General features: G+C 34.6%; 1 protein-coding gene across 7 annotated transcripts in view; it reads left to right on the top strand.

The window, feature by feature from the left end:
* Window positions 1–16,753, top strand: part of LOC105226929 (neural cell adhesion molecule 2) — a 263,927-nt gene that overhangs the window by 164,734 nt on the left and 82,440 nt on the right. For all 7 annotated transcript variants that reach the window (XM_049453359.1, XM_049453357.1, XM_049453362.1 and 4 more), the window contains 3 exons: window positions 135–267; window positions 6,278–6,483; window positions 15,479–15,592. In XM_049453359.1, coding sequence (XP_049309316.1) covers window positions 135–267; window positions 6,278–6,483; window positions 15,479–15,592 — 453 coding nt within the window. The remainder of the gene's footprint in view (window positions 1–134; window positions 268–6,277; window positions 6,484–15,478; window positions 15,593–16,753) is intronic.

Raw genomic sequence — 16,753 nt, 5'->3', positions numbered from 1 at the left:
AATTCTTTTACGCCGCTGCTGGCAAAGTTGCCTCTCTTTGCTGAATTTTTACGTAATTAAGTTAGACTTTCACTTTGTTAATTTATCTCACATTTTTATACGTTTCTGTCTTTGTGTTTTTTGCGTCTTTGCAGGACCGCCCGTACTGTCCGAATCCATCCAAGGCACATTGGGCCGTTTGCCTTGTAATGTGACGCCGCCCATTTCGGATGATCGCGTTGCACTTGTAATTTGGTTCAAAGTGGGTCTGAAGACGCCCATTTACAGGTGAGTGAAGATTAAGTTAAAATACATACGAAATGCTAATTGTAAAGAATGGTTAAATAAGAAAAAAAGAAATTCTGTGAAAATTGCTGAAATCACATGTTTTATGGTGTTGCTGAGCAATGTGGGTCTATCTCTATGAGACTGTGCTCGTTTTGCCTTTAAAGTTGAAAATATTATTGCAGATAAGACGAAAGTCCTGGAGGAGTGAGTTTCAGTTTGTTTCAGACTTCATTAACATATCAAAATGTTGGTCGCAATTGATGCTTATTTCTGTCAATGGAATGAGATTTTGCTGAAGAGAGCACGTCAGTTTTACTCTAACACCAATCAATTCCACGAAAACTTGATAAAAAATGCATTTAAGTCTTTTCTCGTTCACATACGATTGGATGAAGAGTCGCAAATATCAGCACGGGTATGTTGAATATCCCTCTGTCGAGAAGAGCGGTTTCTATTTGTTCCAGACTTCATCAACTTATCAAGTTGTGTGATCCAACTGAAGCTTATTCAATCTAGTAGAAAGAAATGAACTCAAATATTTTTCACAATATCATCCCAGTATATTCGTCCTAATGCCAATCAGTTCCCGAAAAGTTTGATAAAAAAAACTGTCTTATATTCTTTTTGGTTCACAAATGAGTCAATCCGCACCTCTAGTCATCCTCATTATACCAGATGGAGTTCAATCACTAAGTCCAAGAGGAGTAGCCATCGTTTAGTATGCCTGTGCTTGACGCGAATTTTAACAGACTCTACGGCCTCAGTGTCAATACCTCCTTCAGTTTAACATACCGTGGAGACCTCAGATGCTTACAGCGTAGTCTTGCCAATGCGGAGCTAGTGTACAAGTGCTTCCTTGATTTTCTGCTGAACTGCTCTAAACATTTCCTGCAGTCTTCTCGATTAGCCCCATTCCGCGGTCACGTGTCGCCATCAGACAGTGACCAGTTAGTATTCTCATCATGTTCCTACAGTCTCTTCTAGCGAGTGTCAAAAGGAATTTTGCGTACTTCCGATCTACCGTTTTGCACATGATTTTTGCAGTTTTGTACCCACATAGCTGATTCCGTCGGGTTTTGAATTTCTCTATCATGCTTCTTTCAAGATCGTAGACAATGCATGGGTTTCCCAATATCGATTACGTTTTCGGATGTTAGCCGCCATCATTCTTGGCAATCTCGGTCACTGTTTCGTTGTCCTCGATGCCCTTTTGGCCTGGCACCCAGTGGAAGTGAAGTTGCTGACGTCTGGCACTGAAGAGGCTTAGCATATATGTAGATGGGCTGGCTTCTTTGATCTATTTTATCATTCCCAGGATAGTTAGGTCGACATAACCAGAAAGAACTTGAGTTGTTAGGACTCACTTGCCATCTACCATCAGTAGCAGTCTGTTACTTTAAGAACTATTGTTGATGCTTTCTTGGTCCTCACAAAGTTACCTGCCTAAACTTAGTCTATGCGGAGGATGTGAAACTCATTTCCATAAAGACAGCCGTTAGTGGAGTAAGATCTTAATCGACTTCTAGCGCAGAACTAATCGGATCAGTCTTCATTAAAAGGAATTATATTTTACTACTAAAGGATTTATGTCCTTTTTTAGGATCAAGGTGACGCTTCGTAGCTCGCCCAATCAAGCAATTGGGGTTAAGCAACTCGAAGTTTGGGCTCATCTCGTAGTTTTGACATGAATATTCTTTATCAATAAAAGGCTACGTAGCTCGACCAATCAAGTCTAGGACCCTAGAGCCTAGAGTGCAACATGAATATTTGCAAGATTCAAAAACGACGGGATCATGATGGTTTGGTTTGCGCTTTACTTTCTATGAAAATATAGAATGATTGTTGAAGTTTAAAGTTGCTATTGAAAGTTGCTTACTCAACAAAGACCTTAAGCTCGAGCTTACATCTTTTTGATGTTTTTCTAACCCAATCTGCGGTCTATAAAGAGGTCGCAGACTCAAGATCAGGTGAAAAAAAAACTAATCTATTAATCGGACATACAGAAATAGTAGTCTCCGTCGCTCTCTCTCTCTCTCTCAGTAGTCTCTGTAAGCTTCCATTCCTTTTTGTTGAATAAAAGTGAGATCTCTTGATAAGCAACTCCACGAGGCAGTCATCATAATTCCCACTCAGAATCTAACCTGGTTTCAGGCAACCATACCAAAGACAGTATATCACAAACTCCTCAGTAAAATAAAAATAAATACATTTTAAAGCTGAGCAAATATAATTGCGTCCCTTCTGCTCCGCAATAAGTTGACTCAAAGTGTAAAAACTTCACACAACAACACAGCTTGTGTACACCGCCCAGATGGCAAGTGGCTGAGCAAAAACTTTAATTAAAATTTTGGGTAGCATATGCGCTTACAGCGGCACCGATCGCAAAAAGGAAAGACAGTGTTGCAGTGGAAGATGAGCATAACAAAACAAAAATAAAAGAAAGTCATATGCCAATAACAACAACTACAATAGCGAAATACACAATAAGTTGCGCAGAAGTAGAGCGAATGAAAGGAAGAAAACGAGCAGAATTTGTTTAAACTAAAAGAGTTCGCAGCTGTTGCTGTTGCGGCCACTTGCATTGTATCTATTGCTGCTGTTGGTTCTTTTTCTTTTACGAAAATAATGCTTAAAGGATAACAAGCACTTAGTCAAGTTCTTCAGCGGCCAATAAAAGAGAGAAAATAAATCCGCTTAATTGAAGCGACGGCCACTATGTGCACGCATACATATTGAAATATACATACTCATAAACATAAACCATTAATAAACAATGCGTTGTTATGTGAAAGAAGTATTGAAAATGAAATTGAATATTTAAGAGCTCTATGTGCCATGAGAAGATCTGTCTTACACGTCAGTTGACGTGCGTTTTATTTTTTCTACGTTAGACAATTTTATTGCGCAATATTCAAGCCTTTTTAATCCGAAAAAATCTTGAATATAAAGAACAGTAAACTTACATGTCTTAAAATAACCTATCTTACCGACAAAGAGAGAGAGCGCATTACAGAGTTCCGGCTAAGCATAAATGAACAGTAGTTCAATTGATCAGCTGACGATTTTTTTGCCCGCATAACCTAGAAGAAAGAGTTCGGAGCCATTTTAGTAGCTTATACCATCATTAAATATAGAGATAAATCAACATTTCCCTCCTAACCGACTTGTTCAAGATTTCAGTTAGCGATCTCTTAACATCTTAAGAACATATGATTCTTGAAAGGCGACGTCTACCCCAAATATTGAAAATATTAGGACTAATGATGACTGCTACTAACCTCAATGTGGTTTCTAAGAACATTCCTAAATCATTCTCCAACACTCGCTCCTGATCCATTCTTGCGAAAGACGCATTTAAACTCTGCCACTTCACATTTCTCTTAAGTAATTTGTCTAAGGGGCTGTCTTCGATCAATGATTGCCACGGTTAAATGCCTCTTGGTTATCTTGCTTGACGTCGCTTCCGCACTAGACGTAGAGTTCTTCTTCGGATCGAGCCTGACACTTGTCTTTACTATACAGCGTCGTCCTGGTTACTCAGTCGTTTAACCGGCCCCACTAGTCATACCACGTTCGACGTTCTTTTTTACCCAAACCAACCTTTCGTCTTCCCCGTTCGTCGGGTTGGACTTGAAGCTAAGTGTTTTGTGAATTTTCAACCCTTCTTTAATCGGTTTTGTACTCGGCCTAAGCTTTATTGCCGACATTGTATCTTTGGCATTCCCGAATAGTAAAGCATATCTTTATCTGTACTGTGGAGTTGACGCTTTCAATGCTTTTGAGGTCTGAGTCTTCATGGACTGTAGCACCTCTACTTTACAAAGTGTTTTTGGCTGTAGCACTACAAATGCAGTGAGCTGCTCCCTTCACAGCAGAGGCCACACCTCTCTGACCTCAACTGCCGAAACAGCAAGTAAACTGGCTGTGTTAGCAGCCACCTCACCCATCATCGTTTGGGCTGAGCGTTTAAACCTATAGTCAGGTTCCTCATTAGCAATGCAGAAGTAGACATACACTTCCTCAGTGTCATATACAAAGCAAGTTACCAGGAGGATAGATGCATACCTCTACCTTAGCTAGAAGCCACCGGCTCGTACTAACAAGACTTACTCTAGGAGCTATGCCAACCTGTAAAGGTGACAACAGAGCTATTGCCCAGTCAATATTCGGGAGGAGGACATAGCTAAGAGAATTTCTGTCAACCGGAAATGAAAGAAGATTAGCAACCTCTACGCATTTTTCTATACATTCTGATTGCCAAAACGGACTTAAAAACCAACAAGAGACCCAGGACTATAAACCTTTTCTGTTCTATGAGGCTTCTAAAAGACTCTATTGCCTTAACACTTTGGCTGCCAGTGTATCACCGGTGATAACACCAAAAATCTTCTTCCAGATGCCAAGCAAAACAATACATATTGAGCTTCGGCCTCGGCGTGTATCATCAGTGATACATTGGCACCTGCGGGTAGTTTTATTGAAGTGACCACTTTGCTTTGCCTATATACACTTTATTTATCTGCCTTATTCTAAAGGTTCCAAATCTGCTCAAACTTCTCTGAGGCAGACGCAGCTTGTTGAAGACAAAATAAACTCTATCTTCCACCCTTTCTGATTATACGTTTTCATATAGTATAGCAATCGTCAAAGTCTGAGAGAATTCTTAAAAAAACCACTAATAGTAGAAATCTAACTGAATGACAAAGCTAACAGCGCCATTGACAACCCGCACAGATTTTACAGTTATTTAGAAGGACAAAAAAATTCTTGAGGCTTCTACGCCAACACTTCACCCATTTACTTCCATTTGAGTACAGCTTAATTACTGCTTCAAAATACCACAGTGTGTAATGAAGTGTCACTTTGTTGTTAGACGAGTATCACTTGCCAATCCACGACCTCTTATGCGCTTCCCCACCACCTTCACTTAGACTTGCGTTAATTTACTGCTAACTATATCTGAGCGCTCATTATTATACGCCAGACATAGCCTTTAACGGTATATTTGTGTGTGTGGAAGTGCGAACGTAAGTCACTTTGGAATTTAACATTTCGTCATCTCATCACAAAACTTAACCGCCATTGTCACTTTGCATACCAAAAAGCAGAAAAACAAAGAGCAAAAAAACAAAAACACACCCGCTGGCGTTATTGGCCCGCCAGCGTTGCCAACTATAACAATAAAACGCCCCATTTCGCTGCTTCACAAGTTGTCACTTTGTCAAAAACTTTGGCACATTGTAGTCTGTGAACTCATCCCAGCTGCCTACCGCCTGGTGTCTTTGACTTTTGCTCCCCTCGCGCGCATACTCCGCTCAAGCGTTCCTCCCACAATTGCGTCCTTCATTATCATTGTCAGAGGGTCGGTAGTCGGTAGCACAGTAGCAGACGGACGTCACCCTCTAATGAGCTGCGAAACTATTCCGTACGCGTGCTCGCACACGCTTGCTTGCTTGCGCGCTCTCTTTCACGTACACTCTGCACTTCGCTCTCGCCTCTGCCGATGAATTCCAATTAAGCTGCTTGGCATTTTAATTGATTTAAAGTAAAAGTTCGTTAGCTTTTTAGTCTTCTCGTTGCGGGAAGACAGTTTGTGTCAGCGCCGGACTGCGACAATTTCGCTCGGCATCAAGCAGTGTTTGACACTCGAGCACGTCAGCGCACTAATCAACGCTGGTCGGTACCCAAACTTCTCTCGAAGTAAGTAGCACAAAGCAGTGAAGGTCTGCTGAAAACTTCCTATCCAGTACTCCAGCAATCGCTGCTCCACATAACTGCTTCTCATAAAATGACAAGAACTAACGGTTAAAAGTAGTTTCGTTTCTTCCGCGCTACAGCTCCAACTCCGTTATTTAATGTCCTTTGGTATCCACCAATCCGCGTATTATATTACTTGAACTTTTATTAGTTCGAAATTTTTATAAAATTCCCCTTTGTATGCTTATGCTTCTCCTTCTTCGACACTTTTTAACTGCTTCGTTTTTTTTTCTTTTTCTTCTTTCATTTTCAGCGTCGATACGCGCGACTCAGACTTTGCAGATGGCACACACTGGTCCGATGAATCGTATCGCGATCGCTTGTCCTTCTCCGTCGAGGGACGTTCGGGGACGCTGGCAATTAAGAAGACACGACAAGAGGATACGGGCGAGTATCGTTGCCGTGTTGACTTTCAAAAGAGTCCGACGCGCAACTCGAAAGTGAATTTAACTGTCATAAGTAAGTATTGCTGCTGTTGTTTTTGTAATCTATTATATTATATTTACTTGAGTAGTGTGTGTGTGAGCGCATTGAGGACACTACGTAAACTTTATTGGCAAATTAAATTAAGTTTTGTCTACAATCAACGCAATATTTGCTGTGTTGTTGTAATTTTAGTTTTCAGTCTCCTCTCATTATTTAATTTAGTTAGGTACCTCGATGCGCCAGTAGCTTCCAGGGAGTGCTCTCAAACGCATAGCGGCGTGTGTGTTTGCAATTATTTAAAATTTTCGAATTTAATATCGTTGCCGTGCTTCGTTAGCCGTAAAAACTGCAGTGAAGTCGTAAGTAGTCGTAAAAGTGAAAAGTTTTATACAGTTACGACTTGTAGTGTGCTGGGCAGTAAAAATGTTTGGCATTAGAAATTTGAGAGTAAATTAAGAGAGTGCTTTCAAGTTGCAGTGAATTACGGGTTAATGACCAAGCGGTGCACGTAGGTTTGGCAGCTTGAATTGATTAAACGTTAAATGAGTACTATGAAAGTTATAGTATTTTGTTATTATCGATTAATTAACAATGTTGGAGTTATCGATAACTTTTTTCAGAAAAAATAGATTTTAAAAAATATTAAAACTTGTTACTTTAATTATTAATATATTATTTTGAGTTATCAATATTTTATCGATCGACATTTCTGCTTCAGTAGTCGATAATTATGAGTTTTCGACTACTAAGACTAATTTTCTATTTGGTAAAACTATTGTTTTAATTGAATAAATTCTATCAAATTTCTAAATTGTCAATTAAAGAAGTTTTTTATCCGATTTATCGATTTTTTAATAATTCTCATAACTTTTAGAGGTTTTTTTCTAATTCATACCTTTTTTGTTTAAATATCAGCTTTAAAATTAATATTGTGTAAGAAATCAATTAATTGAAATTAATCGAATTTTTTGAATTATCGATTAATAGGTGGAGTAAATCGGATTATCGATAATAAATCGATTAATCAACATGTATAGTTCAGTGAGGTGATAAATTAAGCGATTTCATTAAAAAATTTTCCGAGAATTTTATTGAAACGATTGTGTTTGCTATCACTTATCGACAAACTATAATTAGTTCTCTCTGCTTTATTGCGGACGTGATTTGACTAAACACTACTTAACCGTTGTGAAATTAGACGGGATATGAAAGTTGTAATTGCTTTATCATGACCGGCTAGCTTGAATATAACCGTGAAGGAAAAGCTTCAGGGAGGATATAAATAAAAACACTGAAGCGTTGCCACCCGTTTGAAAAATTCTAACTAAAAATAGTGCAAAACAAGAATATACTCGTAAAAACGACTACGAACTAACCAAGTGTAAAATAGCGTATTATTGAAAACATATTTATAAACATGGTTGCCACCTGTTTAAAATACACAAAATATATACAATTAATAAATTGAAAGAACTACTACAATATGGATATCAAACAAATGTGGTTTGAAAGGGCTTGCATTCATTTTTTTTTATTAAAGGTTGCCACCTATCTGAATTATTTATTATAAACAATTTCGTTAAATAAATTTAATATCATCATAATTATGTCAAGCAGAAAACATTGCAGCTGCACACTGTTATAAATATTTTATAAAGATGGTTGCCACCTGCCTAAAAGCACGAAATATTTACATATGTATGTATGTACAATTGTTCGAATACGAAAACTACAACAATATGGGGATCAAACTAATTTATCTGCAAACCCTATAAATTTATTTTTAAGAAGGGTTGCTACTTAATTGTTAAAAATAATTTTAAATTTTTTGATAAAAAGGTTGCCACCTGTTTAAAATTTTTATTATATGAAATTGATCAGATAAGAGAAATACCACAGTATGAGTATCAATTTTTTTTTTTTGGTTAGGCTACAGGTTCATTTATTTCCAAATAATGTTGCCACCTATGTATGTATATAAACAACTAAAATAAATATTTACGACTGAAAACTCAAAAAACTTCATTTTTAATGCAACTAAAATTGAAAAATATTTACCCAACAATGCTCGTTTATGTCTGCACTGTAAAATCATTGCAAATTGCTCACAAACTAGTCACCAACCACAAATGCTCATCGTCAAGGCAATAAATGCTAGATCAAAAAGTTTAATATTTCACCAAATTACGCACACAATTTAAGCGTAAAAAACTCATTTCACTTCAATACACTTTCGTTTCATCTCGGTGCTGTGCCGAAATAAATTCACCGGTATAACGGTAAAAATAAATTTTAATAAATACATGACACAAAGCGACTAACAAGCTGCTTTTAGTGGTCACAAAGGTAGCAAAGTAAACTTTTATAGGTCAAAATATGTGGAAGATGAAGATTTAATGCACACATACAAATACATACATACATATGTATGCATATGTTATATAAAACGAACATTAGTATACATATGTGCATGATTTCAACTCGTTTGCTGTAGATAAACAGTACAAGCTGCGGTGTGTGTGTGGCATGAACATTTTCCACTTTTCATTTCACCTAAATAAGAACCAACTTTTGTGCTGACTTTCAAGGATAGCGAACCTAGAAGACTCGAAGCTGCTGCGGCATTTATTTTTCAGTTTTTTTCGTTTTGCTACCTGCACTTCCTTATAAATTTAGCGAAACAGTAGAAAGTTTTGAGTGAAATTTGTTTTGGTTAGTTGAGCTGGTGAAAGTGCTGCCAACTACTGCGGAAGACAAACTAAACAACAGTTGGCAGTGTGCAGCTCGGAAAATAGTGGAGAAGTTGGACTAGGCAGCAGACCGTTCAGCGTAACGGAAATGAAAGCTTGTGGCGACTGATTGCGTAACCTTTGGTAATATGGTAGTGTGCCACATTAAAAAGCTTTATATAAAGTTTAAGATTCACACTAAGAACAGTGTGAGAGCGGGGATAACAGGAGAGTCTACTAAAGTTGGTTGGATATAGAAAAACAGACTCACTCAATGTGCGCTGATAATGAAAATATTTATTTTTTCATGCTTATGGGTTGCCAACTGTACAAAAATTATATGAAACGTTTCAAACAAATTAGCAAAAATTTATAAAATTTTTCAAAAAAAAAAAAATAAAAATTTATAATTCAAAAATTTAAAATTTATTTTGTATATTTAAAAACAATATAAAAAATTGGCAACTCTGCTGAAAAGTAATTTTGTCTTATTACTAATTCTGGATCATGTGGTAACAATAGCTCAAAAGAAAGAAAAACTCATCATTAATTTCAAATATTTTTTTTTAACCTAAAAAGGTGGCAACTTCAAAAAAATTTATATGAATAAAATTTGAAATTACACGCTTTTGTATATGTAAAAGCTTTGAAATCTGCGGCAGTACATTATTTTGACTTATTAACTGATTATTATTTAATAAATGTGGCGGACATTTGTACACTATAATGCCCAATCAGAGTTGCCATAAAGTATTTTAGATATTTGGTATTTATTGTTATTATAAAAATTTGATTAATCAAGTTAAATCAAAAGCTTATTAAAAACTGTTTTATTAAAAAAATATTTTTCTGATATACGGGTTGCCATAATTTCTAAATTTGTTGGAACAGAAAAAGTTGTTAAATGTGAATGTTGTACTGTTTTTCTTTATTTGACCCATAAAATTTTTACCAAATGAGCCAGTAATGGCAACTGTAAAAGGAAATTCTTACACATCATCATTTAATTTTATTTTAAATTTTTTACTTTTTTCTTATCTTAGTCAAGTTAAAAAAAATCAAAAAAAAAAAATATTTAATATTTTTTCATTTATAGGTTGCCATATTTTCTAAATTTTTTATGGAAAAAATGCTTTATAATTTGAAATTTAAACTTTTATTTCTTTTCAGCTATTAAATATTTACGTCATGATCAAGAATAAGTAATAGAAAAAGAAAAATCTTAAACAGAGTTGCCATATATATTTTTTTATTTTTAAAATCCGTTTTTAAAATAGTTCTCCTAAACAACACTGGCATTTATTTGCTTATTTCAATTCGTATACACCAATCAGTACATATGTAGCTAACTAGCACTGTTATGGTGTTACACTTTCCTGAAGAAATAATTCCACAACAACAAAAACATTACGCCGACCTTAAAGTAAACTAGAACTAGTTAGTAAGTACATAAACCAGAAACAGCAAAAGTGTCAAGGCTGAGTGCGCCAAGAGCAAGTTGCGCGTTGTGTGCACGGCCAGCGTATCGAGCGAGTGTTGGTCTATATTTAGAACAATAACAACAACCACCGGAAAGGAGCTTCGCAGTTACAAAAAGCAAGTCTTAGAAACTTTAAATTCTTTGAAGATTATTTAATTTCTTACCATTGTGAGCAATTTATACACATAATTACACTCGAGTGCTGAATTTTGGCATACAATTTGGTTAGTATGAACTGCACAATTACTAAAAGATTTTTAAATTAAAGTGCTCTTAATTTCTAATTTTATTATTGCATATAATTACAAATTTATCTTTTAATTTTTTTGTAACTGTACTGTGTTGTAATTTGATTAATATTTATTAATTATTTTAAAATACATTTAAATTTTATTTAATTTCTATTTAATTTAATTTTTTAATTTTCTTCATATTTAAAATGTTTTTACAATTTTTTTTTTAAATTTTTAAAATTACAATTTTTTTTATTTAATTTTTTTTTTTAATTAAAAACTTTTTTTAATTTTTTCAATTTTTTTTTTTAATTTTCCAACCTTTTAATGTTTTTTTATAATTTTTCGAAATTTTTTTTTAAATTCTACTGTAAAACTTTTTTTTAATTTTTTAAAAATTTTTTTTTAAATTTTTCAAATTTTTTTTTTAATTTTTTTTATATTTATTTTTAATTTAAAACTTTTTTAATTTTTTCAAATTCTTTTTTTTTTAATTTTCAACATTTTTTTTAATGTTTTCAACTTTTTTTTTTAATTTTTCAAATAGAGCTACTGTGAGAAGACAAGTGATGAAAATTTTTTTAATTTCTTTTCTTTTAACGTTTGATTTTTTAGTACTTTGAGTTAATTTTTTAATTTTGAGTACTTTATTTGATTTATTTTTTTCTTAAATTATTATTAATAAAAATTTTTTTTATTTTTTTTAGTTTTAAAAAGTTATATATATATTATATATAAGTTTGTATTACTACAATTTTAAGTTTTTTTATAATTTTTCTTAATTTGTTTAAAATTTTTATTAATTTTTTTTTCAATATACTTTAATTTTTTACTTTTTAAATATATTTATTTTTTTTCACTTTAATTTTATATTTGTTATATTTTTTTCAAAATTTAAAAGTATTTTTTGAAATTTTTTAAACATAATTTCTCAAAGTAGAATTTAATCTTTAAGGATAATTTTTTATTTTGGTTTATTTGTCTCATTTTTTTAATAAAATTTAATATATTTTAGAATTAAGAACTTTTAAACATTCGTGAAATGTAATGTAGATATTATTTTCAAATAATTTTAAATTTTTCGTAAATTCAAATTTTTTTAAATTTCTTTTTATTTTTAAATTTTAACAATATTTTGGCTTTTTAATAATTTTTCAAATAAAACGCCTCTCATCAATAGAAACTAGGTATAATGTAGGCCTTAACGGTTTTTTTTTAATATTTAATTTTTTTAACGCTATAAATATATTATTATTATTTTTTTATGGAATTTTAAATAATTTATTATTAATTTTAAAATTTTTTTGAACTATTTAATCTTAGATTTCTTTTTTAATATAGGTTTATTCAATTTAATTGAAATTTATGTTTAGTTCATGATTAAATTTGTATTTTATAACTTTTTTTTTGTTAATTTTTATTTCCAGTTTTTATATTTTTTTTTAATTTTTTCCAAGTTTTTTAACTCCAAACATTCCACAAATTTCCCATCTGCTCTCCAATGAAATCCGATACAACTACAAAGCGAGCTTGCGCAGCGTTGCTGTGCAATTATGTGAGTTGCCAAGTTGCAAAAAAAAAAAAATGGCAAAAAATATAGAAAAAATGAAATTGTGAAAAATCACTATAACTAAACAAAAAATCTGCCATTATGCCACACAACTCAAACATATAGAGCACATTGACTACACAACCCCACTCGCCACATATCAGCACTTGCTACAGCATTTTATTGCTGTCTTGCTGCATTTCCCATGACAGTGAGGAAAAATCAACACTGTTTAATAATACTGCACAGCAAAAGTTGTCAACAAATACCAACGCACACGCATACATACATACAGAGTCACTTAAGCAGCAGTACATAGGATACATACATAGAGGAACAACGCAATCAAAGTAAACACATACGCTTACATATGTTATGCGTGTGTGAGTTTGTGCAATTCCCGAATGTATGGCATGCCATGCGTTGATGATGGCATGCCATGCGCCACGACGTATGAGTATTTTTTAATAAAATTCCTACGCTTGATCTTGCCACATGCTCGCCGGCGCTTGTGGGCGTTCGTACAATCGCTACTATTTATTTATTTGCAATACATACGCATACATGCATATATGTATGCATGGGTTTGTTTGTGTGTGCGTGCTGTTTGCTCTAACAAACTGACTGGTTGACTGACATGCAGCTTACTTAGCTGGCGTCGGTTGAAAGACATCGCTTGATGGCGTTGAGACGTCGACATGCAATGCGTTTAATGAAAGCCGCCGAAGCAGCATGATATAACAACAGCATATATAAAGGGTGATTTTTTAAGAGCTTGATAACTTTTAAAAAAAAAAAAACGCATAAAATTTGCAAAATCTCATCGGTTCTTTATTTGAAACGTTAGATTGGTTCATGACATTTACTTTTTGAAGATAATTTTATTTAAATGTTGACCGCGGCTGCGTCTTAGGTGGTCCATTCGGAAAGTCCAATTTTGGGCAACTTTTTCGAGCATTTCGGCCGGAATAGCCCGAATTTCTTCGGAAATGTTGTCTTCCAAAGCTGGAATAGTTGCTGGCTTATTTCTGTAGACTTTAGACTTGACGTAGCCCCACAAAAAATAGTCTAAAGGCGTTAAATCGCATGATCTTGGTGGCCAACTTACGGGTCCATTTCTTGAGATGAATTGTTGTCCGAAGTTTTCCCTCAAAATGGCCATAGAATCGCGAGCTGTGTGGCATGTAGCGCCATCTTGTTGAAACCACATGTCAACCAAGTTCAGTTCTTCCATTTTTGGCAACAAAAAGTTTTTTAGCATCGAACGATAGCGATCGCCATTCACCGTAACGTTGCGTCCAACAGCATCTTTGAAAAAATACGGTCCAATGATTCCACCAGCGTACAAACCACACCAAACAGTGCATTTTTCGGGATGCATGGGCAGTTCTTGAACGGCTTCTGGTTGCTCTTCACCCCAAATGCGGCAATTTTGCTTATTTACGTAGCCATTCAACCAGAAATGAGCCTCATCGCTGAACAAAATTTGTCGATAAAAAAGAAAAGAACCGAACACTGATTTTGGTAATAAAATTCAATGATTTGCAAGCGTTGCTCGTTAGTAAGTCTATTCATGATGAAATGTCAAAGCATACTGAGCATCTTTCTCTTTGACACCATGTCTGAAATCCCACGTGATCTGTCAAATACTAATGCATGAAAATCCTAACCTCAAAAAAATCACCCGTTACATACAAATACATATATACACAAGTGTATACACAATTAAATACGTGTAATGAAACAAATCTGACAGCAAGTGAAAAGCAGCATTTCCAGCATTTTGTTTATTTTCTTTCACTTTTAATTTGCTGATTTTGACGTGGAATTTTTAAAGAATAAGCTACAAAACCGCATTCTTACAAATATAATATATCTATGAATGTTTATCACTGTTATATTGTTGTAAGATATGTATGTAAGGTATATTAGCTAATAAGCTGTGTTTAGAAAAGTTTTCACTGAAAGCGGATAACGCACAGAATGAGTTGACAAACTCTTTCCGCTGCTGACATTTATAGCGTGGAGTTTATTGCTATTCCTTCAGACACGACTCAAGCGTGAGCTGCTAAGAAATGGCTATTGAAAAGAGGACTTGGATCACCCGTCACTTTATAGAGTCTTCTATGTTTTGGTTTGTTACAAATTTCCTGGGTGACTTAATATACTTAATTCAGGGTAAAAGGAGTGACACATCTTTGCTTCTTTCAACAATTCCCTCAATTTTGATTAAGAAAATCCCCTCAATCCAAACTAAATTTACATGTAGGCAAGTATCTCACTAAAGCCTTCAAAATGTGCATCGTTATATATACCATCATCCAGCAGCAGACAGCCAGTTTAGCCACTAAAGTCTCGCAAAAACCCGGCTACTGGCTCAGCGCAGTCCAAAGCTCATCACTAAGTTGTTCAATGACACTCATGGTCCCTTATATGTAGATCTACCGACGAACTTTTCAAAAGTAATGTTGGTCGAGACCGAAAGCCTTATTTAAAGATAACCTTTCTAATTTTGCAAAATGGTCATCTAATGAAAGTTGTGACTCCAAATATTAGATTTAGAAACTTTAAAATTTATCGCCACCACAACTCATTTGAAAGAGCGCCTTAGTTTAGCTAAACGACTCCAAAACTGGAAGATATATTGAGTGTTGTCAGGTCATTTGCTGTTATTAACCTTAAGGTTATATAAATTATTCCCTAAGACAAGCTACTGACATTCCACCATCCTCATAATGGCAGCGATTTGAAGATAAGGTTGCATGAAATACCAGCTTTACTAGTTCCAGTGGTAATTTGAGCAGCTCGGCGCCGCCACTAGCAATAATTGACACATTTGTATTGAGAGCTAGATCTCACAACGAAGTTATTACACTCAAACCAAATTTTCAGAGTTCATATTAGAAAATATATCCTACAAAGGATTCTAGCATATCTATAATTTTGACCGTCTTGTGTGCTTGAGATCTATATATTCAATTTTAGACTACATTAAACTAAATATATTAACATTTTATTATCATTTTCTATTTTACAGCACCACCCGAGTCAATAATCATCTTAGACAGTAAAGGTGCGACGATAAAGGACTACAAATTGGGTCCCTACAATGAGGGTGCAGTCATCAATATAACCTGTGTGGCGGTTGGCGGTAAGTGCAACTTTTATACAACTAGACATGTTAACATTAAGGGTATGGAATTATGAAGAATTAACCAACGATGCACAAGGTATTGAATCTATAAGAAATCTGCTACAGAAAAAAATTTCAAGAAGAAATTCCGGCTCTGTCGAATAATCGACAAATAAAAGCTCTATAAATCATCTTTGGTAATCACTATTTTATGAAAAAATGTGCGGTGGATGTTAGAGTGACGTCTATAGAAGGTTTTGATCATATCATTCCATTTCCGGGTCAATCGCAGTGTCCTGCCCTTTTATTATGGTGAAGTCCCTTGGTACCTTCACTTTCGCACTGAACAAAGGGCGCTCATATTTTCAACTGGTGAACAACCATCTTCGACGTAGTCGCCTTTGAATAGTGGACAGCACTCTGATAAAGATATTGTCGCGACCTGATGGTGACTGACCCTGTACTGAATAGTGCATAACAACAAGGCCGTGCCACCAAGAAACTCAAGGAATGACTACGAGTCTGTGTCTATATTCAATACTAAGATAGCTCCTTCTGGAGTGCTAATAAAAATTTATATTCTGTTTAGTTCGTACCTTTAACATGGATTCCGTGGACTTGACAGCCAGTCTTTCTCTAACATTTAATACATGTGGATTGCTTGTAGTATTCTCATTATATACAAAGTGTAGCTAAGAATCGCTTAGATGGCTGTAATGTATTTAATCGAATTAATGAGTAGGCCGAAGATGGTTCGAAGAGAACTATGTCAATCTAAGAGATCGACCAGTTTGAGGACGACAGTAGTAAAGTTCCTTAGAACACTTGTTGTTGCGAACCAGTTTCTCAGCTTCGGTGAAGAAAGTATAGTGGCAAGGTTTGCATGGCGAGTGCAGCTGCCATACAAACTGAACTATTGGAATCAAGTGCTTGTAAGGAAAACATTTTTATTTGACAAGACTTTCTTCAAGAAACCTGGCTTGTTCAAGACCAAAACACAATATCCGGAAAAATTTGTCAGATCGGATATATATATAGTTGTCATACAAACTAAGTGAAGATAAATAGTTTTTTTTTAATGGAATCCTCGACATATATATTTGAAGGGTTTCGAACTTCGATGCATGGTAATTTATGTCTTTTCTTGTTAGAACAAAATTTACTTCACGATCCATAAAT

The sequence above is a fragment of the Bactrocera dorsalis genome, chromosome 3, assembly GCF_023373825.1.
Source record: "Bactrocera dorsalis isolate Fly_Bdor chromosome 3, ASM2337382v1, whole genome shotgun sequence".
In the NCBI taxonomy this organism is placed as follows: Eukaryota; Metazoa; Arthropoda; class Insecta; order Diptera; family Tephritidae; genus Bactrocera; species Bactrocera dorsalis.
This window is presented reverse-complemented; position numbering and strand designations above follow the sequence as displayed.